The sequence below is a fragment of the Caretta caretta genome, chromosome 3 (assembly GCF_965140235.1).
Source record: "Caretta caretta isolate rCarCar2 chromosome 3, rCarCar1.hap1, whole genome shotgun sequence".
Lineage (NCBI taxonomy): Eukaryota > Metazoa > Chordata > Testudines > Cheloniidae > Caretta > Caretta caretta.
The window spans coordinates 148,726,597-148,753,078 of record NC_134208.1 but is presented as its reverse complement, the minus strand read 5'-3'; the positions used below and the strand labels follow the sequence as shown (position 1 = coordinate 148,753,078).

General features: G+C 50.6%; 1 protein-coding gene across 4 annotated transcripts; it reads right to left on the bottom strand.

The window, feature by feature from the left end:
• Positions 1–1,212: 1,212 nt before the first annotated feature.
• Positions 1,213–24,818, bottom strand: ABCC10 (ATP binding cassette subfamily C member 10). 4 transcript variants are annotated; one of them, XM_048843584.2, is made up of 22 exons: positions 24,580–24,815; positions 19,999–20,196; positions 16,759–18,139; positions 15,487–15,714; positions 14,952–15,108; positions 13,901–14,040; positions 13,725–13,804; positions 13,387–13,558; positions 12,257–12,355; positions 11,807–11,996; positions 11,271–11,345; positions 10,339–10,530; positions 9,648–9,783; positions 8,959–9,154; positions 8,035–8,378; positions 7,683–7,852; positions 6,528–6,688; positions 5,830–6,083; positions 5,276–5,421; positions 4,673–4,770; positions 4,283–4,395; positions 1,213–1,790 (listed from the first exon to the last, which is right to left on the bottom strand). In XM_048843584.2, the coding sequence occupies exons 2-22, from the start codon at positions 20,157–20,159 to the stop codon at positions 1,655–1,657; spliced, it is 4,629 nt and encodes a 1,542-aa protein (XP_048699541.2). In that variant the 5' UTR covers positions 20,160–20,196; positions 24,580–24,815; the 3' UTR covers positions 1,213–1,654. The 4 variants fall into 4 exon arrangements, with proteins under 4 accessions (XP_048699541.2, XP_074983110.1, XP_074983111.1 ...); XM_075127009.1 differs by lacking the exon at positions 1,213–1,790 and adding an exon at positions 1,797–2,520 and having other exon boundaries at positions 24,580–24,818; XM_075127010.1 differs by lacking the exons at positions 1,213–1,790; positions 24,580–24,815 and adding exons at positions 1,797–2,520; positions 24,458–24,566.
• Positions 24,819–26,482: the final 1,664 nt, after the last annotated feature.

Sequence of the window (26,482 nt, the reverse complement as noted above, 5' to 3'; positions counted from 1 at the left end):
AGCTTCCCCATAGCCCCTCTAATACCTGATTCTCATGCTGTACCTCAGAGAGACCCTCTAACCCATGGAGCCTGCTGGGGGGTCCTCAATCCTATTTCCCCCAAGACAGAAAGGCAGTGTTACAACTTGGGCTACAGCTCAATGAGCAAAGAGGGACCAGAGCACCCCGCAGGGATGCAGCTGGGTCCTGCAGCCTCAGGTGCAGGAAAGGGGCACCTGTGTCTCAGGTCAGCCTGGAGAAGGGTTTGCTTCTGCTATGGGCATCCTCAGAGTGGTAGAGAGAGGGGCTGTGTGGTAATGGCAGGGTCCCCAAACTGCACACTAGGAGAGCGAGATGGGTTATGAGTCTGTCTAGCCTAACTATGGGCAGTGGGAGGGGAAATGGGGAGAGATCTCACACCAAAGGATGGAGGAAAACTCCCACCCATGGGGAGGTAAGAAAGGGAGGTTCAGCTTACATAGGCCAACGTCATTGTGTGGAAGACATGGATTCAAAACCCAGCTCTGCTGCTCCCTCATTCCCTGCCCACACCCCAGATCCCCAGGCTGGTAGGCTCTACCCTATCATGTGAGATACCCAGGCTTCAGTCTTCATTATAGGGGCCTCTCTCTATGGCCAAGCTGGAATCAGAGCAGTGCTGAGGAGCTTTGAGGAGAAGATTTCTCCAGCCTCCTGAACCAGAAGGTTGTGGAGCTGGGGGAGGAGGGATATAAGATCTCCTTTGGAATAGTGCCACTAGATTAACTTTGGAGGCCTTTAAACACCTGAAGGGTGTGGGGTCCCCGAGCAGCCATAACGAGTACAACATGCAACACTGACACCATCTCTGGGCACTAGCGTATTTGTACGCACAGGGGGCCAGATCCTGTCCCTGACCCAATGCCCACTATTCAGTCTGCTGAGGCTGTGCCGTAAGGAAACCACAGCTCAGGGGAGGAGGTATCTGCAACCTGTGCTGGGCTCCCAGCATGCGAAAGGGCTTACTCCAGCAGGAGATGTAGGGACAGAGGAACCATAGCTCCTAAGCACTGCCTGTCACTGGTGTCAGTGTGGAGAGTCATGGGCTGCTTTGTGGAGGCCGGTGAGGAGACTGCACCTGAAAACTGTGTGCGTGAGGGAATCTTCTGACTGGGAGAGGGATTGTGAGGAGGCCTGGTTCTGGGGAAAGGGGAGCAGTGATGAGGGCCAGAGCCAGAGAACAAACAGAGAGCTTAACAAGGACATTTGCTCTTTATTTTAAACCATGAGTCCTTCACTGGGAGTCACTGATTCACTTAACAGTAGAGAATAAACCCTCATTACACCAAAGGGGATGCTGCCCCAAGCCAGGAGCATGTTTCCTCATCCTAGGACTCTTGACCCAGACCAGTAAGTCTCAGTCCAACCCCATCATGGCTCGGGAGACTGCTCCTCGTCCTCCCACGACTTCCCACCTGAAACAAGGTCCACTCTGAGCAGGACCCAAGCCAAGAGCCAGTGTCACCCTCTGCTGTCATTTGTGCAGGCTAGTGCATCCCCTATGGCAGCTCCTGGCCCAGCAGGAAGTAGGTAGTTGCCTGCACCCACCAGCCTGTTGGGGTCCAGCAGAGATGGGGGTTGCAGGTGTGCAGCCAGGAGGTGCTCATCACTGGTCTCAGTCCCTTAGCAGAGAAGTCATTGCTGCCCACTGGTCAAGAGTTGCTGAAACAAGGAGTCTTCCCTCCTGCTGAGGACAGCAGGTGAATCCAGCTCCGCCACCTTCCCCCCATGCATCACTAGCACACGGTCTGAGTCCAGGATAGTGTTCAGCCTGGTGAGAGCAAACATAGAAATATGCATGTGTGTGTGTGCGCGTGGGTGTCTTGGTCTGTGCAGGGGGAGACACACCAAATACTGCTCCCCCATTCATTTGCACAGAAGCCTGAGACCCCCCCACATAGGCACCAATATCTACGGAGCCCTTCATCACAGTTGCTGAGGGAGCACTTATATACACAGGGATCACTCCTTCAGCGCTAAAATGCAGCCATCTCTGGGGAGAAATCTGGGAGCTGTTTAACAGGAATGCTACACAACAACTTTCAAGACAGAGTGAGAACCCAGGAAGACAGCATTTCTAGTAGGTGAGAGCAGGAAGGCTGGGAGTCAGAACACCTGGGTCACCTGCCTGGCTTTTCCATCAACTGGCGCTGTGAACTTGGGTGAGTTATTTTGCCAATCTGAGCCTCAGTTTCCCTATCTGTAAAATGGGGATAATGATAGCCATTGCCTCCCGGGGGGCTGGGAGCCTAAATTCATTCCTGTCTAAAGCACACAGAGATACAGTGGGAGGATGTAGTATTATTAATGGTATTAGAATAAACTGCATGAAGTCACAGCACTGGAATTGGATCAGAACTGACATTAATAACCCAACTCTTACAGAAAGTACGAGTGGATCTTCACATGGACCCCAGGTGGTCAGGATCTCAGTTTCCCATCTCCCCCAAAAGACAGAACCTCCTGCAGCCCACAGTGCCGGGCTGGGGCACGAGTCAGTCCTGATGGAGTGAAAAGTACCAACAACTGATTCTTTTGCAGCACCTGGATTTCCCTAAAGGTCTCCCATCCAAGTAATGACTTAGCCACATACATCAGAACAGCCATACTGAGTCAGAGCAATGGTCTATCTCCTATTATTTTTAACTTGGCATCAGCAAACCTTATACTATAAGGCATTATCTGCGGCTGCAACATTGTTTTAAAAGCAAAAGAGCTTACTCAAACCAGTCAGGCCTGAATTCTATTAAAAAGGGTTAAAAAAAAGCCCTTAGGCCTTCAGCAGGAAGACCTCCTCCACTTCCATCCCCTTGACTTAACTAGTGGCCATGCCCTGGGGTCTCCAACATTATGAAAAGGGGTAAATAACACTTCCTTATTCACTTCCTCCACACCATTTCTGATTTTATGGACCTCTGTCATAACCCCCCCAAGTCGTCTCTTTTCCAAGTTGAACAGTCCCCTTCTTTTTAATCTCTCCTCAGATGGAAGCTGCTCAATACCCTTAATTATTTTTGTTGCCTTTCTCAGTGCCAGTTCCAATTCTAATGTATCTTTTTTGAGATGGGGCGACCAGAACTGCACACAGTATTAAGATGAGTATAGTCTACAGCCTGAGGTGGCCTGGCTGCAGCATGCTCTTCCTATCCACCAGTCCCTTCTTTCTCTTGGAACTTTTTAACCTAGTGGTAATGGCCCACACCAGGGGAGCAAGGGCATCCCTGGCCGGGAGGTGGCAGTGCAGTCTCTTGTCCTCTGCCTGTCCTGCAGTGCCCTCTACTGGGCAAGACCAGCTCCGTTTCATGTTCTGCACCCTCTCTGCTCTCCATGATGGTGGGGAGCTTTGAGTACAATTGTCAGGCTCTCAGTTTTCTATATTCTCAACCCCTTTTCACCCTCTGAGGCTACAATTCCCCTGTTCCACTTGGCAGGAAATTCAGGGGCTCCCTAAGTCCCTATCAGACAGCTTCCAGCAATATATAGAACATGCTGGGTTTCCACCTGGCACCTACCAAAGAGAAGAGTTTGCTATTTGGACAGTATCTGGATGCTCCTGGAGACTGGCAGTCAGGTGGACTGGGGCTGAAGGGGGATGGTAAATGTCTGCTTCGCTCCAGAGCAGCAAAAGGAAACAGACAAGTTTGCACTTGAAAAATCTTGTCATGCTGATTTCACAGGTCAACTCACATATGGGGCTGAATATCAAGGTGGGGGCAAACACAATGCTGAGACTGTGGGTGTGGCCAGCACTGGGCATGGTGAGTGGGTAGTGCTGGGGCTGTAGATGTGGCTAGTGGGGGAAGACTGGCGCTGTGGGCATGGTGAGTGGTTAATGGTGGGGCTGTGGCTGGTGTGGGAAGGCTGGCGCTGTGATGAGGTGAGTTTAAGAGCAGAGGGCTGTCCCTTTCTCCATAAGGCATTTAGAAGGCTCACAGGGTATGTCTACACTGCCTCTGGCAGCCAGCCTCCCAGCCAAGGTCCAGAGACTTGTGCTAGCAGGGCTCATGTTAGTGCTCTAACAATAGCTGTGCAGATGGTGCTTCAACATTATGGTTTGGGCTGGGCTCAGGGTCTCACATGGCCCCCCTTCTTCCCCCCAACTTTAAAACCCGAGCTCTAGAACAAGCTGCAACATCTACACAGCTATTCTGAGAGCAGTAGTGTGAGCCCCTCTAGCACAAATCTGTGGACGGGGCTGGAAGGCTCTTTCCCCAATGCAGAGGAGACATGCATGCCCTTGGTGTGAGAGGAAGCCGGCTGTACCTGTGAGCAATCATGAGCACAGTTTTGTCAGCAAAGCGCTGGCGGATGGTCTGCTGTAGCAGCTGATCGGTCTTCTGATCCACACTGGCTGTGGCCTCATCGATGCACAGCACCTGCCAGCGACACAGTGACAAAGTAAAGGGTATCCCAACACCATAGGAGGAGATCTCTGTTCCTGGCCCCGAGATACACCTAAGAGGGCACCATAAATCAGCTCACAGCCCTAATTCCCATACACATCAGACAGTCCATTTACTCACTAGGGCCTCCTGACACAGACTCCCTGTCCTGCCCTACTATCCCCACAATCAGGAACAGGCACCCCCTCTCCAAACAAGTAATTTCCCTGCTTTGAGCAGGGAGAATCCAGTTGGAGTTAGCAGCACTCACCTTGGCCTGGGTCAGGAGGGCTCTTGCTAGACACACGAGCTGCCTCTGTCCCACCGACAGACTCTTCCCTCTCTCCCCCAGTTCAGAGTCCAGTCCACCTGCAAGTAGGCAAGGACAGCTCTTATCTAGCAAGGCTTTGGTTAGAGCCCCTGCACAGCATGCCTGGGCCAGGAGCTTCCAGCTCAAGACCTCATCTCTGCTCAGCCCCAGCCCAAAGCCTTGGGATTTTAGACTCGGACAGAAGCAAGATTTGTCACTAACAGTGTGTGTGTATCCTCTGCTAGGATCACAAAGACTAGTGTGTGAGACTTGGAAGCCCCTATTCTTCCCCCACACTGGATCCCATTGGGGGTTGGCCTCCCTTAGTCAGTCCTGCAAGAGCCTTGCCTACTACCCCCATCAGATAAACTCACCTGCTCATGTCCTTCCACTGGACCTTCCAGGATTCTGTTTGGGCCTCACATGTCAATCCCATTGGACCCCACTGGGGTCTTGCCTCCCCAGAGCAGATCTTGCTGCATCTAGGCCCTTGACTACCACCTCCAACTCACTGGCTCTGCCCACTGCCAGAGCCTCCTCATCTCCTGCTGGCATTGGACTCACCCATCTGAGTAATCACCACCTGTAGGTGGCACTGCTCCAGCACCTGGTATAGGTCAAAGTCTGTATGTCGCCCCAGGGGGTCCAAGTTCTCCCGGATTGTCCCACTGAACAAAAATGGGTCCTGGGGGATTATGGCCAGTTTGGATCTGCAGGGAGAGGAGAGATGAAGGCTTAGCGGGTGGGAACAGCATGAAAGCAAAAGGCCTTTCCTCTGAGCCAATGGTAACCAGGCTGGCCCTGACTCTCCTGGGCCGGTCCCAGGCATGGGCATGTAAACAGGGCATGTTTGAGACACACTAGGGACCAGGCAGGGCTCTTCTCAGCCTAGGAGTCTCAGCACACACAACCAGGGCAGGAGGGGCTCAGGAACATTTCAGCAACTGATAGGAAACTGCCACAAGCAGCCAAAAGTGGCCAGAAAAGATCTCCACTAACCAACCCCCTCAGTATCACTTTGCTGGCAGCCATTAGAACCAGAGTCCTGTCTCTGGTGGAAGGGCTCCTGGCTGGACCCTAAATGACATTTGCTCCTCCTTCTGCTCTGCCCACCCTACCTCAGACTCTCCAGGCCCACTGATCGGCTGTCAACATTGTCCAGGAGGATCCGTCCCCCCCTCAGCTCCACCATGCGGAAGAGTGCCAAGAAGATTGTAGATTTGCCAGATCCAGTGCGCCCCACAATCCCCACTTTCTCTCCAGGGTAGATGGTGAAGGTCACCCCATCCAGAGCATTGGGCAGTCCTGGCCGATATGTCAGAACCACCTGCTGGAACTCCACGTGGCCCTGGCTCGGCCAGTCAGGGGCAACCTCAAAAGAAGAAGAGGATGAGACCAAAGTATGACCAGGATCAACTACCAGCCCTGCCCCACTTGCCACCTGTCCCTTTACTTGGCTTCTCTGTTCCTGACCATCCCTGACTCTAAGCCTCCTCTGCACTTCCCAATCGCACAACAGCCCTGCTCCACCCACCCTGCCCTTCTCCCACTGCACAAGAAGACCTTGGGGGTGGGGGAAATGGGGGGTTGGTATTAGGAAAGGGCAATTGCTCTGAACAATTCCTGTAGATCAGGCCAGCAGCCCCCAGTGCCCACTCATTAGATCCCTGTAATCATCTCCAGCCACCGGCTCATCAGAGCCCTGTGGGACACCTGAGCAGATGGGAAGAATGCACAGACAGGAGAGAGAGTGCAAAACACAGATCCATGAGATGGGATGCAGGCCAGACCTGGAGGGCTGAGTGAGAAGTTTTACCTGGACCAGCTGCTCCTGGGGCTCTATGGGGATGTCTGTGGAGTACTCCTCTGCTCGCTCCACACTCACCATCATGGTCTCTGTCTGCGTGAAACTGGAGATGAGGCCTGACAGCAGGTTTGTGACAGACAGGGCATACGAGAGGGCCAGGCCTACAAGACCTGAGATGATAAGAGAGCACAGCAGGCATGTGAAGGAGTAGAGAAAGCAGGGGACGCAGCTCCAGCCAGGGAGGACTGAGGGGGACAAGGAAGGAGCCAAAGCACCAGGGGAAGGTTATAAGCTGGCAACCCATCTCTGAGATAGGGAGATGGAGGGGGAGGAGAAGAGGCTGAGGATCTACCTCCTGGGAAGGTGGACAGAGCTGCAGCTCTAGGATAGGGAACAGGATGGCCTGAAACCAAGTGCTTTGGGCTCTGTGTTAGATCTTGGCTAAGGACTGGACAGCCATGCTGGAAGAATGACTGTGGTGAGAAAACTACTTTGAACAAGAGATTCAAGTTTGTTAAGTTAGGTTTTAGTCTTAGAAGCATATTTTTACGTTTGTTTGTTTGTAACCATTTCTATCCCAATTTCCTTCTACTTAGTATCACTTAAATACCGGGGGCCATGAATCGGTGTTCATGTCGCACTCCCTGTTAGTACCCGGCCCAGGCAAGCTAATGATCTGACCCGTGGACCAAATTCGGTGACGAATCCAGGTCACGTGCCACCTGAGGCACGTTGCGTATACACTAAGAAGGCTCAAATACCTGTTCTTTGTTAATAAACCTAATCTTGTTTTATTACACAACCCTTTCAGTGCAGCATTTCCAACTGAAGAGTAAAATCCCCAGGCAACCTAACAGGCTGGTGCTGTCTCTTTAAAGAAGCAGAGAACTTGATCAGGTTTTGTGAGTGCTGCACTGAGCGGGGCTGAGCACTGCAGAGGAGATGGCTTTGGGGAGACTCGGGACTGGAAGGGCTGCTGGTGCCACCCTGCAAGGAGTAACCAGGCTGGTGGAAGCCAGGATGAGGTCACTGTGCTGCGAGCAGGCTGCTGGTATCAGGGTTCTGAGCCAAAGCTGCACAGCACAGAAGCACCCAGGGTTACTGGGCAGGCAGTGACACAACCCCTTACTGATCTGGGTGAACTTCCAAAGTTTCACAGCACACCTGGATTTCCCAGTTGCCTCTGGTGCTGGATGATGGCGATTCCTGCTATGGCTGTAACCACAGCAACTCCAATCATCTGCAGGCGGATGTCCAGCCACTGCATGGCGGTGTTACTGGCAAAGAGGCAGCGCTGGTTCTGCTCCAGTCGCAGCTGATTCTCTGCCTCAAATCTGAGCCCGGCACAATACAGTGGTTAATGTCAGGATCAGTCCCAGGGTCCACTGCCCTTCATCTGTCACCCCAGCCAGCCCCAGGGCCAGAAGCTCTAGGTAACACCCTTGTCCCTTACAAGAGTGAAAGCCCCAAGTTCTCCAGGTGCTGTCACCCTCCCCATCCGAGGAGCAGCCCTCACCTGTCAGTGGCCCGGGTGGCTCGGATAGTGCTCAGCCCTGTCAGGGTCTCTGAGAAGTGGGTGTAGATGGGGGACAGGGTGAGGCTGTAGAGGCGCTTGAGCTCACGGGAGGTACACCGGTAATAGCGCTGGATGGAGAAGTAGAGGGCAGCCAGTGGCAGCAAGATCAGGCCAATCCAGGGCAGCCCATAGGTTATCATCACCAGCATGCCCAGCAACCCAAAGACATTGGCCAGGAAGATGTTGAGGATGAAGGGCAGGCTGTCGTCCACACAGTACAGGTCTGAAGAGAAGCGGTTCAGGATCCGGCCCGTCGGCGTAATGTCAAAAAAGGTCACCGTGGCCTGGCAACATGGGAACCAGAGTGGTAAGAGCCACACTGGACTGGGACAACCTTGGAGAGGGAGCGGTGCCCCTGGAGTTATATATAGCTTGGCTGGTAGATGGCCCAGCAAGCAGCTACTATTCAGAATGCCTGGAGAGAAGCAGGACTGAACATGGACAAGGAAGGAATTCCCAGCCTGCACTGGTCCAGCAGACCCAGACTCCAAACCCCTCTCCCCCCGAGTGTAGAGGTGCCCTGCTGGAATGGGCATCCTCAATCCCCAGCAGCAGCACACATCTCACAAGGCACAGCCAGCCACCTTCACAATGTGGTGGCTTCAAGGTACCTCTTGCTGTGGAGAGTTGAGAGGCAGGCATAATGATTGCAGCCAAGGGGTGGGCGAGCAGGTCAGCACTCCAGTGAGCCATGACTATCTCTGTTCTCCCTGCCCCCATTTGTGACTATCTCTGTTCCCCCTCCCCGGCTGAGCATGTCAGCACTCCACCCCATTTGTGACCATCTCTGTTCCCCCTGCCCCCATTTCTCTCCCTGAGCTGAGCTCCTAGGACCTCACTCTACCCCACCCTTATGACCGATACCTTCATCACTCTCTGGAGCAGCCGGCTGTGAATGACAGTGGCAGCGCGGATGGTGCCGTAGGCAAAGAGGAAGGCCCGTAGGATGGTGAAGACTGAGTTGGCCCCAGCAATGCCGCCATACACCATCAGGTAGAAGTTCACATCCAGTGTGCTATTGGGATGGACTGGAGCTGTGCCCAACACCTGGATGCGGGACCTGGGAGAGAGAAGGAGACAGAACGTGCTTCAGCCACAGTGCGCACTATGCCAAGGCTGAAGCCTAGAGCCCCTGAGACAGCAAACACAAGGGCCAGGGTGGGGGAGAAGCCAGGAGTCCTTATTCCCAAGGTGGGCTACCAGCTTCCTCCTGCTGTTCATCAGCCTTGGCAAGCTGCAGCAGACTGATCCCTACAATTCCAGCTGTAGGCGCTCTCCACCCCCAAGAGCCTTGTGCAGCCAGGGGGGTCTTCCATCTGCCTCAGACAGCAAATCCAGCAGCACCTCTTCACTACCCGTTTGCGCTGGGCTGGCCTTTTTGTCCCAATCTAGCTCGCACAACCATATTGGCTCTATGCAATGGGGGTGTTTAGCCAGCTTCTATTCACAGCAAGAGGCCTTTGCAAAAGGGGCACCAAGGAGCAACTTTGGAGACGATTGCTCCCCCGACAGCCAGACCACACCAGCTCCTGAGCCAACCTATGCCCACTTACACAAGCCCCGCAAGGGAGAAGAGCAGCAGCTGTGGGGAAGGGACAGAAGCTGACAGGGGCCTCGTGGAGATGTTCGCCATCTGGGGCAGGTTGGAGATCCAGTGTGACAACCACCAAACTGAGACATTCCCAGATGCTGCAGAGATACACAAGAGTCAGTGCAGGGTGGGGGTTAGACTCTGCTTCAGCCAACATGGGGGAGAAGAGCAGGAAGTGGAGCTGAGCTGGGGCTACTCTGAGGAACTGCTCTTACCACCTCACTACCCAGCCTAACCTATACCCTGCCGTCCATACATTCGCCACTGCGGTTACTTGAGCAGTAGAGATTACAGCCAGCAGCCATAGGAGCCAGGTACAGCAGGTCCCCTAGGGAAAAACAGTCTTCTATGGAGACACCACCCCACACCCCAGTGTCCCCCATGGTAGCAGGAGCACAAATTAGGACACAATGTCTTGCCCTCACTCTGGCTAAGGGCTCTGTACAAACCCTTCAACTTGATGGGCAGGAAAGTGCTGAAGTGGCCCCGGCTGGAAAGTTAGGAGGATTGGGCCTTCCTCCTGCAGGGGCTAGGGAGAGAGAGAAAACCGAGTCTGCCACCCCCCAGGGACCCCTCATATATCCGGGGAGCATAGCAAGGGAGCAAGAATGGAGAATGGCCCAAACAGAGCATGGAGCGAGCTGCTGCCTTACCTTGCATCAGGAGCAGGGAGAAGAAGATGGACAATGCTAGGCAGCTGCCCACTGCCAACCAATATGCCCTATACACCTGAAAAGCTACTGCCCCTTCTTTCTTTTCTTCCTCTCGCTGGAGGAGGCAGTTGGCTTGGCCCAGTTCCTCTTCCTCTATCTCCATATCCTCCTCCTGGCCTTGCTCAGCAGGGACTGGGGGAAAAGGCACAGGTCAGTGCAGCATTAATAGGACCAGCTCCTCACTGTAAACAGGGCAGGTCTATGCCAAAGGGAAGGCTTCGCCATATTCCTAGGAGGCTTTCTAAGGTTTGTCCCCTCTTCGTTCCCTTTGCAACAGAGTTCATGCCAGCTGCACCCTGTACCATAGGCCTCTATCAGGAAATCCTGCAGCAGGTGGGAGTGCAGATCAGCTTACTGCTTCCTGGCCAGTATCCGATGGCTCCTTTACCCCAAGCACAGAAAATACCCCTGGCCCACTGTGCGAGGTGTGGGAATGGGGGTTCTTTTCCAAGCCCTACAGCTATCAATTTAATTACCCCCATTTCAGCTCATAACTGCGGATGTGATTACTGCTAAGGCGCCAGGAGAACTCAGAGAAACCTGTGTATTCAGACCTTTTCCACATATATTGTATGCTCTTATTTCTGCCACAAAAAGAAGGCAAGGCCTAGTCAGCAGATCAAGCACAGGGCTGGGAACCAGGAGTCTAATAATCCCAACTCACCCTGTGATGTTAGGCAAGTCACTTCCTCTGTCTCCCTCAGTTTCCCTTGGCTGTTTTCCTGCTCCACCCTGTCCCATTAGAGCAGTTGTCTTGAACTCCTGCTTGGAGGTCAGATAGTGGCAGTAGGCGGTTACGCATGGATGTTTATCCTGAGCCACAGTGACCCCACCCACCCTCACCAAATCCCCTCAAACAGTCATATATTGACCTTTATTCTGCCTCCTCTTATTCTCATTGACCTTGGGAGTGGCTTCCACCAGTGGCAGGATTTCAGATGGGGTCCCTGGAAAGAGAGCGAGCGTGAGGGCTTTATACACTGCAGAGATCCTAAGGACCGTATGCTAGCTGCAGAAGTTCAGCTAGCTATTTGGTACAAGACAGCCCAATTTACTTCTACCTCTGCCCTCCTATTCCTCCATTCAGCACCCACAACCCTACAACCACTGCTCCACAGCTTCCTGTCCATGCACTGTGTCTTACCCCAAGACCCATCTCTTCAGATTCCGTCTGCTTTATCCATACTCCTGTACATTCACCATGTCCCAGTTCTCCCAGCTTATCCAGTGTTCATCTTCCCCTGGGCTTCCACTAATTTACCCCAGCCTCTTTGCAGCTGTCTGCTTTGATCCTCTATGGCCATTTTCCATCCAAACTCACAGCCCATCTGTCTGTCTGATAAGGCTGGGACAGAGTTCTTAGTCCTCTGGTACACAGACTGAAACAAAAGCAGGTGTGCCACTGTACCTGTCTTGACTATTCTGCCATTGTCCATGAGCAGCAAGGTGTCAGCCTTCTCTAAAAACTCCGTCCTGTGTGTGCAAAGAATCCTGGTCTTGTGTTTGAGAACTCCCAGAATACATTTCTGCATAAGGTGATTGGCTACATCAGCATCAACAGCTGCCAGTGGATCATCAAGAAGATAAATCTCCTTCTCCTGAGGAAGAAGAGACAGTGATACATCTCCCAGTTCCATCAGTGCCAGCTTTCCCCAGAAGGTGGTGTTGTAGAGAAAGGTGCATTGGCTTGGGGCAGTTCCCAGCTCCTTTACCGCCAGCCTGCTTGAACTGGAAGAGCTGGAGGATGTGCAGCAGGAGCTCTGGCTGTTGGACGCTTCCTGCTTCTCTAGCCCAGCCTTGGCTCTTGGATAATGCACCTGCAGCAACTGGCCCTCTGTAGGGTCACTCTCCTATTTACCTGATAAACGGCTCTAGCAAGGGCGATTCGAGCCTTCTGTCCCCCACTGAGGGTCACTCCATTCTCACCTACCTCCGTCTGGTCACCTGCTGGTAAGATCTAGAAATGAAACGCACAAGATAATCCATTTAAAAAGTTGCTTCACAGAGACAGCATGACATAGGGGATGCAGAACCAGGACTCCTGAGTTCTATTCCTGGCTCTGACACTAACTCACTATGAGACTTTTTGGACAAGACACAAGTGGCCTGATTTTCAGAAACTCTGAGCACCCACAACTCCCGCTAAAATCAAAGGGAGCTGCCAGAACTCAGCATCTTTGAAAAATCAGACCATAAGCCTCCTTGAGTTTCTGCTTCCCTGTCTGTGCAATGGAAGGACAACAATCCCTCCCTCCCGGGTATTGTAGGAGAGTTCATCAGCTAATGTTTCTAATGTGCTTCCTGGATGGGATGTGGGGATTACTGATTGGAGAAGGGTGAGGGCTTGAATCAACCTAGATGAGCAATTCTTTCCTTCCAGTTCTCTTTAGGGTTGAGGCGTGGAGCATCATCAGACCTGCTGAGAGATTTGATGCTGCCTCATCTCCCAAAAGGAGTCTGCTTTGCAGTTCCTTGGGACATCTGGGGCTCCTGCCTTGCTACTACTAGCAGTCCCACATGGAGGACACAATTTCAGGCCTCTTCTCATCCTGTGTGGCTCCACCAGATTCTGGGGAAGGACTTTCTGCTCCAACAAAGCATTGGCTTCTGATAGTTTCCCTGTAGCCAGAACCTGACTGCTTATTAATGGGAGTACTCAGGCAGCCTCAAACAACCTCTCCGTTTCTTGGGATTCAGAGCTTTCTGCTCCTCAGGACAAGTCTTAGAGGAAACAGTACAAAGTGTTGTCAAGCCAACCTCACACATGAGCCTCTGCCCAAGGGAAGGGAAGTGACTCAATGTCAGGGACCAGTAATGAAAATGAACAAACAGCTAAGCTGTGTGAGACACATGGCACATTTGGCTTAGGAAGGAGGGAGAGGCTGGAGTAATAGGTTCTGTGCCCTGATGGAGAAATTAAGGTTCAGGCTGAGATTCATGGCAGGGCACAGGGAAGCCAATGGGATGTTTTCATCACAAGGCACTCACATTCAGATCATCGGAAAGTGCACAGCCCTCAAGCACCTCGTGGTACAGCCTGGCATCATAGTCCCTCCCAAAGAGGATATTCTCACGGACAGTGGTAAACTGGATCCAGGGCTCCTGCGTGGCCAGGCCAAATCCTCGCTCCAGATCCCAGACATACACTTGCCCGCCAAGTCTGCAAACACCCCAGAGCCGGGTAGGGGAGAGAGGCAGAAAAGGAAAGGAGAAGAAATAACATGGGGAAAGTGTGCCTGGCAAATGGGTCTACCCATGGAAAATCCCCTGTAGCAGAGGTGCTGGAAGGTGGGACAAGGGGAGAGAAATGTCTTTTGGCTATTTACCTGTTGAGTTCTCCAGTGATTGCTGCAAGCAGAGAGCTCTTCCCACAGCCAACCTTCCCAACAACTCCAACCAGCGCCCCCTGCAGAGGGAAACAAGCAGCAGAAGATTTATTGGATTAACACTTGGTCCTTCTGGTGATGGCTCCCTCTTCCATATTCCCTGCACCCCCACTCACCTTTGCCACTGCCAGGTCCTGAATGAAGATCTGCAGAGTCCCTCTGGACAGGTGCTGCCTGGTGCTCTCCTCCCGGGCCGGTGACCAGGAGAAGATGGAGTGACGCATTTCCAGTGCAGAGGATGGGTCTGTGGGGCCATCTGGCAAAAGAAAAGCAGCACAGCCACTGCATTAATCCTCAAGGATCAGAAAGTGCACGGGAGACACTAAGCTGGGCTCAGTCACTCCTGTAGTATGTTTCCGAGAGAAGGCACCCAGACAACCTCAGATGCTGGTAGCACCATCAGCTCCACTCCCAAACAGAGTAGGCAAGGATAAGACACAGCTCTGACACACTCCCTGCAGCTGTACAAGGCCACTGTGTGACACTGAGACACTTCCCTGTTGTAACCTCACCTTAAAATCCTTCCTTCTTTCTCTCTTCCACCTGTCTCTGAATCCCTGTAGGAAGCAAGTGGAGACCCAGTGACTCCCATGGAGTCATTCCAAGAACAAACTGGATTCCCTATGTCTGAAGGTGGAAGGAACAGCAGGGAGCTGGCAACAGGGAGTCAGGGGTGGGGGAGAAGGGAAATATGGTAGAGGGCAGTGCAGAGGTTCCACCCATTCTGCCAACCAAAGCCAACAGGGCTGATGGCTTCAGTGTCAAGGGAGATTTTTGAGAAATGAGCAAGCAGCCTTTGCTTTAGGAATATACAAAGGCTGGAATCAGCAGGCACAGGCATGGTTTGTTTGGTGCTGGTGGAGAGTAATACTACTGCTCTGTCCTCTCCTGGGGACACTTCCACAGGTCCACGGTGTGCGCTCACCTCAGACTGACTGAAGGAAGCACAGCTCACTGCTCAGCACTCTAGGGAGTTCAGAGGAGGTGGAGCAGTTACCTAACTGCACTAGGGCCAGTGAGCCCGGTTCCTATAGGCTTGTGCCATATACACCCCAAGCACCTTCTGTGTTCAGACTTCTCCATTCTCTTCCCACCCCACACATGGAAATTCCACACAAAAGCCTACAGCATCCATTCCTGGTTGTGTCCCATCTCTTGTCTCCATACCAGTGGTGTAATAAGCATGCAGGTCCTGGTCAGAGAGCTCGAGGAAACACTGGATGCGATCCAGGGACACTTTGGCATCCAAGATTCCATTCAACACCCAAGGGAAGTTATTGAGGGGAAGAATCAGCATCCCAACAAGCGCCAAGGCTGTAAATACCTGTGTCAGAGAGGGAGACAATAAAGAATCGGGGGATAGTGACCCTTTGGCACCCCCCTTACATACACAAAGAAGAGTTTCACAGATTAGAGACTATCATGGGGAAGGGGAAGACAGCATGGACAGATGTCCTTGCATCTGTGGGAAGGTCATGGCTTACAGAAGGGTACTGAGCTCTATTCTCAGGGTGGCTACAGCTGCACTCAGCATGATGGGCTGAGCTCTGTCCCCAGGGGACATTCCAGAGAAATGCAACCCCATGCGGGAGAGGTGCCCCCACTGTCATTATGCTTAGAATAGTTCTGAAAATTCCCCTCCCACCTCACACATCAGTCTGGGCAGAGCAATGGGGTTGCACAGGTCTCCCCTGTCATTCACCTTGGTGGCAGTGAGTTGGTGCCCCAGCAGGACATAGGTGATGAAGATGACAATGGAGACGACTACTGGCAGTGCTGCCCACAGGTACACGCACACGGCATCCAGGTACTTGATGGCTTGCAGCTTTTGCAGCTCCTTGGCTCGGCAGGCATTTATCCGGGCGCCGAAGTGCTGCTCCCAGGTGTAAAACTTGATCACTCGCATGCCACACAGGAACTCTGTCATTAGCTGTGTCAGAGAGGCAAGCAGAACAGAACAGTCCCAGAGCCATGTCACACTAGACACTAGCCAGACAGATCTGACAAACAGGGGACAAATGATGGAGAAACAAGGGGCTAGGACATGTCTACATGTGGCAGTAGCAGCAGTCAGAAGTTCTGACCCCTCTTCCCTGATGATACCCCCTTCTATTTGAGCTCTGTGGTGTTCAGTAAAAAACTAAACACTGAGTATTTAAAGTCTGAGCAAAACAACTGGCTCCTCACATAAGGTTCATCCTGCAGAGCAGTCCCAACTTATCTAGAGAAGACCACCGTGCACACTGGGGGAAATATAAACTAGATATAACTTCCTTCAGGAACATATTGCAAAAGCTCCTACAGATTTGCTGTGTGTATGGGAGTGAGACTTAAGTTTCTATGCTTCCAAAATATGGGTTGAGAGTTGCCAAAGGATTGGAAGGGCTGGAGAGAGCTCTGTCGCCATTGCAGATGCTAAATTAAAACATTACAATAAAATCCTATCACTCTGGAGCCCAGGACACTTGGACAGTAATCCCAAGAGGGAAGAGTCAGTGGTGGAGATGCTCACATGACAGAAGCAAGAAAGTGGATGACACTGACTCTGAGGGTGCCAAATCAGAGAGGCACAAACCCACCATACAAAGGTGAACGCATGCACGCACTTTGAACCAGCAGTGGGCAGGGGTCCCAGAATTAGAAGGCATCAGCGGGAAGATGGGATGGGAGTGTCTCAAAGGAATGGGCCCTGGGTTCCACAGTAACTGCTACTCACAGGACAGGGATCTATTGGAGAGACCGAACATGTCAGGGAGGCAATGGAACATCTGAGAATGGTATTACAGAACAACTTCCCTCTTGGTGGAATCACAATGACATTGCTTTGCACTGAGCTCCTTGGGTATCTCACCTTTCTGCTCTCCCATCAGGGTTTTCGAGGTCCCAGCTCATTAAATGGGTTCCACAATATGTAGCCAAAGTTCTAAGAATGACCAGGAAAAAAATGCAGCAATGAACCCAAAGACTGCCTCACCTTAACTCGTGTGTCTTTGTGCTTCAGCATCTCCTTGTTGTTCTCCATGATACGGTTTGCTATGACCTTGTTGACAGGCACAAGCAGCAGGGCCAGGGCCAGGCCTCCCAGGAAGGCCACCCCCACCTGCTGGTAGAGGAGGTAGAGGGTGATGGCAAACTGGAAAGGGAGACTCCACACCTCATGGAAGCTGATGCAAAAGTTGACCAGCCGATCGGTGTCTGTGCTCATGAAGTTGACAATCTCACCCATGGTGAAGCCAGCCAGACTGCTGCCGCTAACCCGCAGAGCCTTGCGATAGATGGCAGAGATGACTGCCGCACGCACCGTCAGCATCACCTTATTCACCTCATAGCTGAACTGGTTCCGCAAGAGAGCACCCAGGAAGGAGCCAGCAAAGAGGCCAAGGGCATACAGCACCCCATGGCTCAGAGGCTCCTGGTGCGACTCCATGAAGTTAACCAGCAGGTTCAGGAGCAGGGGACCTGAGAAACCCAACAGGCTACCAGCCAGTTTGAGGAGCCCTAGGGAGTAGTAGCGGAGCCCAAAGGCTGCATGCAACACTGAGAGGAGTTGCACAGCCTGCTGGGCATCACAGCGGCTCCCTGAAGAGGGGGAGGCATCTCCACTCCCATCACTTTTGGTGACAACTGGGCTAGTGGAAGACACTGTATCTTCCTCCTCTTGGATGAGAGCTGCCTTTTCCTGCCAGCAGGAGTAGAAATGGTCATGGACCCTGGCAGCCTGGAGCCGTCGAGGTAGCAGATAGACATCCTGTGGCCGATTCAGCATCCACTGATAGCCACGCTTCATAAGAGGGTTCATCCAAGCATAAGAGAAGCGCGAGAGCCAGCTTTCACCATCCTCTGCCACTCCCTGCCAGTTAGGTGCTGGGATCCCTGACTCTGTGATGAGAGGTTCACGCTGCCAGGAGTCATTGATGGAGCAAAAAACTTGCCTGCTGGCAACAGGAGTAATATACCCGATCACATAGATAAGTAGAGAGGCCAACTGCAGGCAGAGGATGGAGAGTCTGCAGATGTGAGCAGCATGGAGGTGGGGCCAGGCCACCCCATTCTGGCAGTACCATACCAGTGTGATGATAAGGGCAGGGACAGGGAAGAGGGCTAGGAGCACTATGGCTGCAGGGCCACGGGAGGAGCCGTACGTGGACCTGTAAAGCATGAGGAGTGCCAGGCTATGAGTGAGCCATGCCAGCAGAGCAATGCCACTTGCCAGCACTACCAGATACAGGGTACCCAACTCCTGCTGAGTGATGGCTGCTGAGATTATATCAAGGATGGGGAGGCCAGTGAGTACGAAGGAGGCAGCAATTCTGCATTTCCAGCCAGGTCTGTGGGAAGCCCCTGGGACAGGAGATCTAGTGGAGAGAAAGGTGGTGAAAGCTTCAGAGTGGAGCCAGCTACCATTCCATCACCTCTGACTCACTCCTCCTCTTCTCTTCCCACAACTATCCAGTCACCCCTAGTTCTCACCCATACAGAGGGTGGCAGGCTCTGTGTCCCATTCAGAGCTTTTTAGGAAGATAAAAATTGCCATACCTGATCAGATCATTTGTCAATATACTCTGGTATCTTGTCTCTGACAGTGGCCAGTAGCACATACCTCAAAGAAAGATGCAAGAAACCCCACAGTTGACATTTATGGGGAAATTTCTTCCTAACCTGTGATACTTGGTGGTTGAATTAGGTCCTGAACCAGGACGGTTTAAATCCCTGCTAAATATATATTTTTATCCTGTCTAATATAACTCTGGATGTTCACGTTCTTCATACAAATTTCTGATTCTTTTTTGATTCCTCCTAAACTTTTGACCTCACTGATGTCTTGTGGCAAAGAGTTTCACTGGCTAATTATCCACCGCATAACAATTTCCTTATCAGTAATATATTTGTGGCCTTTCAATTTCATTGACCATTCTCTTGTTTGTGAATTATGAGAAGGAGTAAATAGGAAACCATAATATAATTTCTGTACACCATTTATTACTTTGTATATTCTCTCAATGCCATGTTGTATTTATATCCTCTCTAACCTAAATAATTTCAATCTCTTTTCATACAGAAGTTTTTTTCAGGCCTCTAATCCTTCTGATCACTAGTCTCTGAACTCCCTCTATTTCTACTCAATCTTTTTTGAGAATATAGCAACAGCAACTATATACAATACTTCCAGGTGAGGAAACTGATTAGTGTAATGGCATTATAATATTTTTCTCTATCCAATCCCTTATACAGAATTAAGGATGCATTTGTTTAACAATCTATCATTGCAAATTGAGCAGATGTTTTCACTGAGCTGTCCACAATGATGAACACATCTTTCTCGAGAGGTTACAGTTAATTTAGAACCCAGCAACATGTAGGACTTTTCTTGTTTTAAAAATAATACAACCTAAGGGACTGGAGGGAGTGAGATACAGAGAATATATGTGCTTGGCTAAGAAATGATTCAGGAGGGACATGATAACCACCTACAATTATGAAAGGAGCCGGAGGAATTGTTTAGGATGGTACCTAAGGTATAACTAGGTCAGGGGTTCTCAGACTGGGGGTTGTGACCCCTCATGGGGTCACGAGGTTATTACATGGGGGTCACTAGCTGTCAGCCTCTACCCCAAACCCTGCTTCATCTCCAGCATTTATAATACTGTTAAATATATAAAAAAAGTGTTTTTAATTTATGGGGGGGGGTTGCACTCAGAGGCTTGCTGTGTGAAAAGGGTCACCAGTACAAAAGTTTGAGAACCACTGAACTGAAGAGGAAGGAGAAAAGACGTACAACTGGCTTAGCTATGGTGTGTAATGCAACAAAACACAAACACAGGATAAATATAACTTTTTCAAAAGGGAATATGTCAGCTGAATATCAGGAAATATTAGCGACAATTAGGCTTGGGCATCATCTCTCCAAGGGAAACGGTGGAATCTCCATTGGTTGGAATATCTGAAACTGAACTGGACAAAACCCTGGGGAATAAACTATACGGCTAGATTCTACACTGGCCCTGAGAGATACGGATGGACTAAACAGGACCGAATAGTCCTTTTCACTCTGCATATGCTCCAGCACTCCTCCCAAAAGGGAGTAAACACAAGACTGTGAATGTTTCCTGCAGGCAGCTGCCACGTGGCACAGAGAGAAATGATTTCCACCATTCAGGAGCCTTTTCCCACATTCTTCATTACAATGCAGAAGAGACACAGATGGCTACCGTACCTTGGAGTGCCGAGGTAGCAGGCGCTTACTAAAGCAAGGATTGCGTGAGGGACAACATTCAAAATCAGCTGGTTAAAGCAGTGACCAACACTACCATGGACCCACACAGGAAGTGGGTCTTCCGGCCTGGTACCACACAGATCAGCCAGGATCTCTTCCATCTTCTCTTAGGAGCCAAGTGCAACAGCCAGAGAGCTCCTAGGGAAGAAAACAGGAAAGAGAATGAGTTAGGCACACAACTAAATCAAACACAGCTTGAGATAGGAAAGGAAGATTCCTCCTTTATTAATAATAAACTCCTTGCCACACTGCAGGTCCCTTGTTATGAGGATCTCAAACAATTTTACAAACATTTATTACACTTTACTGCCTTCCCCTTATCCCCGTGAAATAGGTAAGCCACACACAGGATTAACTTCATCCATGACTATAGCCAGATGAAATTTTTCATGTGAAACTTTTTTTTGCTGAAAATTGTAGATTCAGGTTGATGGAAACCTAGGGAGGTGGTGGAATCTCCATTCTTAGAGGTTTTTAAGGCCCATGTTGACACAACCCTGGCTGGGATGATTTAGTTGGGGTTGGTCTTGCTTTGAGTAGGGGGTTGGACTAGATGACCTCCTGGGGTCTCTTCCAACTCTAATCTTCTATGATTCTTTGAAACATCTAATGAATTTGTGTCAAATTGTTTTGGTCAAAATCCCAACCCCTGCCAAATCCACAAAAGATCAAAATATTGTTTTGACATTTTTGAAATGAAATATTTTGATGTTTCAATTCAAAACAACTTTTTGTTTTTAAATTCACTTCAATTTTACAAAAAATAAAAAAATATTGAAAATATTGAAAACAAAACATTTTGTTTGACCCAAAACGACATTTTCCCCCAACTTTTTGGTTCACTAAAAATTAGATTTTTTTGTTTTTGTTTTGGGTCAACCCACAACAATTCCCTCTCCCCCTGATTTTTTGGAATGGCCAATGAACTGAAAAGTCACTTATTCGTACAACTCTCCCAATGACTGCTATGTGACTATGCCTGGAGTGGAAAACAGCAGTTTTTTAACAGCGCACAGCAATATTATGCAACGCTTTAGAACAGGAAGCAGAAGAGAATCCTATTCCAATTGAAACTGCCAAGGGAATTTAAAGATTACCTACAAAGGAAAAAAAATTGAACTTGTGCTCATTTTTTGCCTCTTACTGATACGTACAGGGGCCTGGAAATGTTTTGTTATGAAAAGGGTTCTTTTATATTAGCAATTCCGGTCCTGTGCATCATGATAAGGTTGACAACTGGAGAACTAGTGAAACATGACAGCATGACATTACAACGGTTAAAAGAGTGAAAGCTGCAGTAATTAAGGGAAAGGGCATTTTAGTCACTGTTTTAAACACTGGGTTTTTGTTAGCGCCTATTTAAAAAAGTATGGATAGGATGAATGGACTATAAGGTGGATAGAAAACTGGCTAGACTGTCGGGCTCAATGGGTAGTGATCAACGGCTCAATGTCTAGTTGGCAGCCAGTATCAAGCGGAGTACCCCAGGGGGTCAGTCCTGGGGCCAGTTTTGTTCAACATCTTTGGTAATGATCTGGATGATGGGATAGATTGCACCCTCAGCAAGTTCACAGATGACACTAAGCTGTTGGGGAGAGGTAGATGCGCTGGAGGGTAGGGATAGTGTCCAGAGTGACCTAGACAAATTGGAGGATTGGGCCAAAAGAAATCTGATGAGGTTCAACAAGGATAAGTGCAGAGTCCTGCACTTAAGACAGAAGAATCCCATGCACTGCTACAGGCTGGGGACCGACTGGCTAAGCAGCAGATCTGCAGAAAAGGACCTCGGGATTATAGTGGATGAGAAGATGGATATGAGTCAGCAGTGTGTCCTTGTTGCCAAAATGGCTAACGGCACATTGGGCTGCATTAGTAGAAACATTGACAGCAGACTGAGTGAAGTGATTATTCCCCTCTATTTGGCACTGGTGAGGCCACATCTGGAGCACTGCATCCAGTTTTGGGCCCCCCACTATGAAAAGTATGTGGACAAATTGGAGATAGTCCAGCAGAGGGCAACGAAAATGATCAGGGGGCTCGGGCACATGACTTTCGAGGAGAGGCTGAGGGAACTGGGCTTGTTTAGTTTGCAGAAGAGAAGAGTGAGGGGGGATTTTATAGTAGCCTTCAACTACTTGAAGGGGGGTTCCAATCAGGGTGGAGTTCGGCTGTTCTCAGTGGTGGCAGATGACACAACAGGGAGCAATGGTATCAAGTTAAAGTGGGGGTGGTCTAGGTTGGATATTAGGAAACACTGTTTCACTAGGAGGGTGGTGAAGCACTGGAATGGGTTACTTAGGGAGGTGGTGGAATCTCCATCCTTAGAGGTTTTTAAGGCCTGGCTTGACAAAGCCCTGGCTGGGATGATTTAGTTGGTGACTGGTCCTGCTTTGAGCAGTGGGTTGGACTAGATGATCTCCTGAGGTCTCTTCCAACCCTAATCTTCTATGATTCTACATCAAGAACTAATTAAAATATTGTAGACTTTGAGCCCTCCCCAGCAAACCAGGGAAAACTAGACTACGGCTATGTCTACACAACAGCCTAAGTCGTCAAAACTTAGGTCACTCAGGGGGTGTGAATACTGTCGTAAGGAGAGAAGCTCTCCTGCCAACATAGTTTCTGCCGCTTGTGGAGGTGGGGATTTTATGCCGATGAGAGAGCTCTCTCCTGTTGGCATAGAGCATCTTCACTACATGCGCTGCCAGCTGCGCCACTGCAGCGCTTTAAGTGTAGACATGCCCTTAATGTGCCTGAAGATATGTCTGCACTACAAGCGCTACATTGTCAAAACAAGTGCTGCAGTAGTGTAAGCACTTGCTACAGCGACAGGAGGGGTTTTTCCATTGTTGCAGTAAATTTGCCACCTCGAGAAGCAGCAACTAGGTCATCAGAAGATTTCTTCCAGCAACCTAGTGGTGTCTATACCAGAACTTAGGCTGGCTTAACCACATCTCTCAGGGGTATGAAGTTTTCACACCTCTGAGGGACATAAGACAAACCACTGGTCCATCTAGCCTCGCATCCTGTCTTCCGACACTTGCAGTGCCAGATGCTTCAGAGGGAATAAAAAGAACAGAGCAATTACTGAGTGATCCATCCCCTGTTGTCCAGTCCTACTTTCTGGAAGTCAGAGGTTTAGGGACAACTGGAGCATGGGGTTACATACCTGACCATTGGCTAATAGTCACTGGTGGACCTAATCCAGTTATACTTTTGGCCTTCACAACATCCCCTGGCAATGAGTTTCATGGGTTGACAGTGCTGTGTGAAGAAGTATTTCCTTATGTTTGTTTTAAACCTGCTGCCTGTTAATTTAATCAGGTGATCCCTGGTTCTTGTGGTATGTGAAGGGGTAAATAACACTTCCCTATTCTCTCTCACACCATTTACGATTTTATAGACCTCTATCATATCCCCTCCCTTCTCATTCCTAAACTGAATAGGCCCGTCTTTTTAAATCTCTCCTCCTATGGAAGTTATTCCATAACCCTAGTAATTTTTGTTACCCCTTTCTGTAGCTAGGTTAATGTAAATTTTACATGTAGACCAGGCCTTCCATTTCCAAGGTTAAGAAAATAAGCAAAGCCTTCCCCCACCTCACCCCCTATTTTTATTTTTAAAAAGGTTAAACCCTCTTTCAGGCCTCTTCCTCCATCATAAAAGCAGCAAAGAAAGAAAGAAAAAAAGGCACCAAGCCCCCTTTCTACAATGATCCTCAGCAGGTCACAAACTTGTTTCCTTGGATGGGTGATGGAAGGGGGCCAAAATTATTTTCCAAAGCTGGATTCAGCGAAACACTTGGTCTCAGCAAATCTCAAACGTAATTCCCATCACTTTGGGTACAACCCTGACTGGGCCGGAAAGGAGAGAAAATGCAATTTACTAGGGCAGCGAGGCAGTTTTCCAGCTCCAAAAAAAAAAAAAAAAAAAAAAAAGTCCCATCCTGCCTGGGGCCGGAAAGCTGGTAGGGATGGAGCATCCAACAAATAAATCTCCGGGGAAGGGGGGTAGCAGGGTGTCTCCCTTGAGCGCAGCCCTCGCTGTTTGAATGAGAGACACGTTCACTGGGAAGCGAAAAGTCCCTTCCATCGAACCAGACACCGGCCCCCTTTCCCGCCCTCGCACCTTCCGCCCTTGGCCGTTTCCTCCCCAAACCCCGCCCGGTCCCGCGGGGGGTCGGCCGGGCTCCTCCTTCCCTCTCGCAGGGGCTGTTCGGGGCGGAGCGCTCGGGAGGGATGTGGCCAAGGCAGCGGGCCCAGCCCGGCTCTGGGAGCTTCCACGCGGAGCCCGGGGCCCTCTGGCCTCGGCTGAGCCTCGCACACCCGCCCGGCCCGCAGCGCCCGCCCCAGCCGCCGCCCGGCCCGATGCCCGGAAAGGGAAGGGTCCCCCGGCCTACCCGCCAGGGGCAGGCAGTGAGGACAGGGCCGGGGCCGTCCACAGCACCCGCCAGGGGCTCGGGTGATGTCATTGGCTGCCTCCCCCTGAGCGGGCGGCCTTTGACCCCTGCCCCCGCGGTACCTGAGCGCGTCCCTGTCTCCGCTGGGCTCGCGAGGACGAGCCCGCACCCATTTCCTCGCGGTTGCGCTCCCTGCCGCCGGGAGCGCGTACTGCTGCCGAGCCGGCCTGGCGACGGCGAGCCAAGAAGGACAAACCCGGGCCGTGTCCCACAGCGGGCCCGGGCGCAGTGTCCGCGTCAATCCCGAGCCGCTCCGGTGGCAGCCGTGCAGGGCCCTAGGGCGGAGCGGGCAGGAGGGGAAAGCGCCCGTCCATTGGCTCTGCACAGGGGAGTGTCAGACACCACTCCCCCCTACTCCCCCCGGGTCTTTCCCCGTCTCCGCGTGTGGGCAGATGGCAGGGCCTGGGCAGGTGCCGGTCACTGATCGTACAGCGGGGCTCGTCCCTTCTGGGAGCCTCTGGGTGACCTTTAAAACCCCATGTTTTTGTTAGCTCCTCTGTAAGTAAACGATAGAAGAGAAAAGGTCGTTAGGTTTTGGGCAGGAGGGGAGAGGGTTAATGGTCATTTTAGAATTAGTCCTTTTTGAGACCAGGAGGAACCCCGGCCCTGGCCCTGCAGTGAGATGGGTGCAAGCAGACCCCTGTGCTGGTGCAGAGACCTCTGGAGTTCAGCTGGTTTTTGTGCAGGTGTAAGGGTCCACCCGCAGAGATCTGATTTCCCAATGGGTACCATAGCCAAGGGTGCCATTCAGAAGACAAACATCCAGCATTCCAAAGTAATCGCATATGTTATTCATCAGTTAAGTAAGTCTATGCCTGCTACCATAAAGTTGATGGAGAGACACTACAGAGACAGTCAAATCAACAAGGCAAATAATAAAAAATACAAATTAGAAAGCAATAGAATTTGAGACTCTTGACACACAAAGCAATAACCCCAAGGAATATACAATTTGCCAATGACACTACAATGAAAGGAGTTGCAAACACTAGGTTAGAGAAATGTAATACAATGGGGGGAACAGAGATAAAAGAGAGGTAGAAAATATTTAAATAAATTGAGTTTTAAAATATGCAGCTAGTACGTCTGGGGAAGGGTAACATATGGGAAGGAGCAACCTGGAAAGTAGGAATGGCTGAAAGAGATGTATGAGTGACTGAACAACAAATTAGACATGGCCTTGCAAAGTGACACAGCAACTAAGCAGGTCAATGCAATTTTGGGCTACATACAGAGCGTCGTATCTTGGAGTAGAGAGTTCACAATCTCGCTCTAATCAGCTCCACTGCAACCGCTTCTAGAATATTGTGTGCCATTTTGGGTACCTCATTACCAGAAAGATGACAAATTGGAGGGAGATCAGAGAAGTGCATCAAAACACGTTTGTGGGTCAAGTTATGAGGAAAGGATAAAATATGTGCAGCTTAATGAATCTGAGTTCTTTAAATATTTGCCTAACTAGTACACTGGGTACATATACAAATACTATGCAGCCTTCCTTCCCCTCCCACCCCCCAGAAAAAATGCCTAGAAAGCAGATCGGTGTCCAAGAACAACAATAATTGTTTCCCAAATCCCATTAATTCCCTCACAGGTTTCCTAGACATCCCTCCTGCTCCCCTCATCTTGGTTCTCAACGTCAGCCACCTGTTGTCAGATTTGTAGATTTTAAGGCCAGAAGAGACCATAAGGATAATCTAGTATAACTAGGCCAGAGAATTTATATCAATTACCACTATATTGAGCCCAGGGGTTAAATTCTCAGAACTTATTTCCTGGAGCCCCCCATGCCCTCCCAGCCCCATTCAGGGCTCCGGACTTCAGCTGTAGGGTGGGGTTCTTGGGGCTTTAGCCCTGCTGAGGGGGGCACTGGGGCTCTATGCCCATATGGGGCACCAGGGGTTGGGGCTCTAGCTGCACGGTGGGGCACTGGAGCTCAGGGCTTCTGCCCCATGGGACGCACCA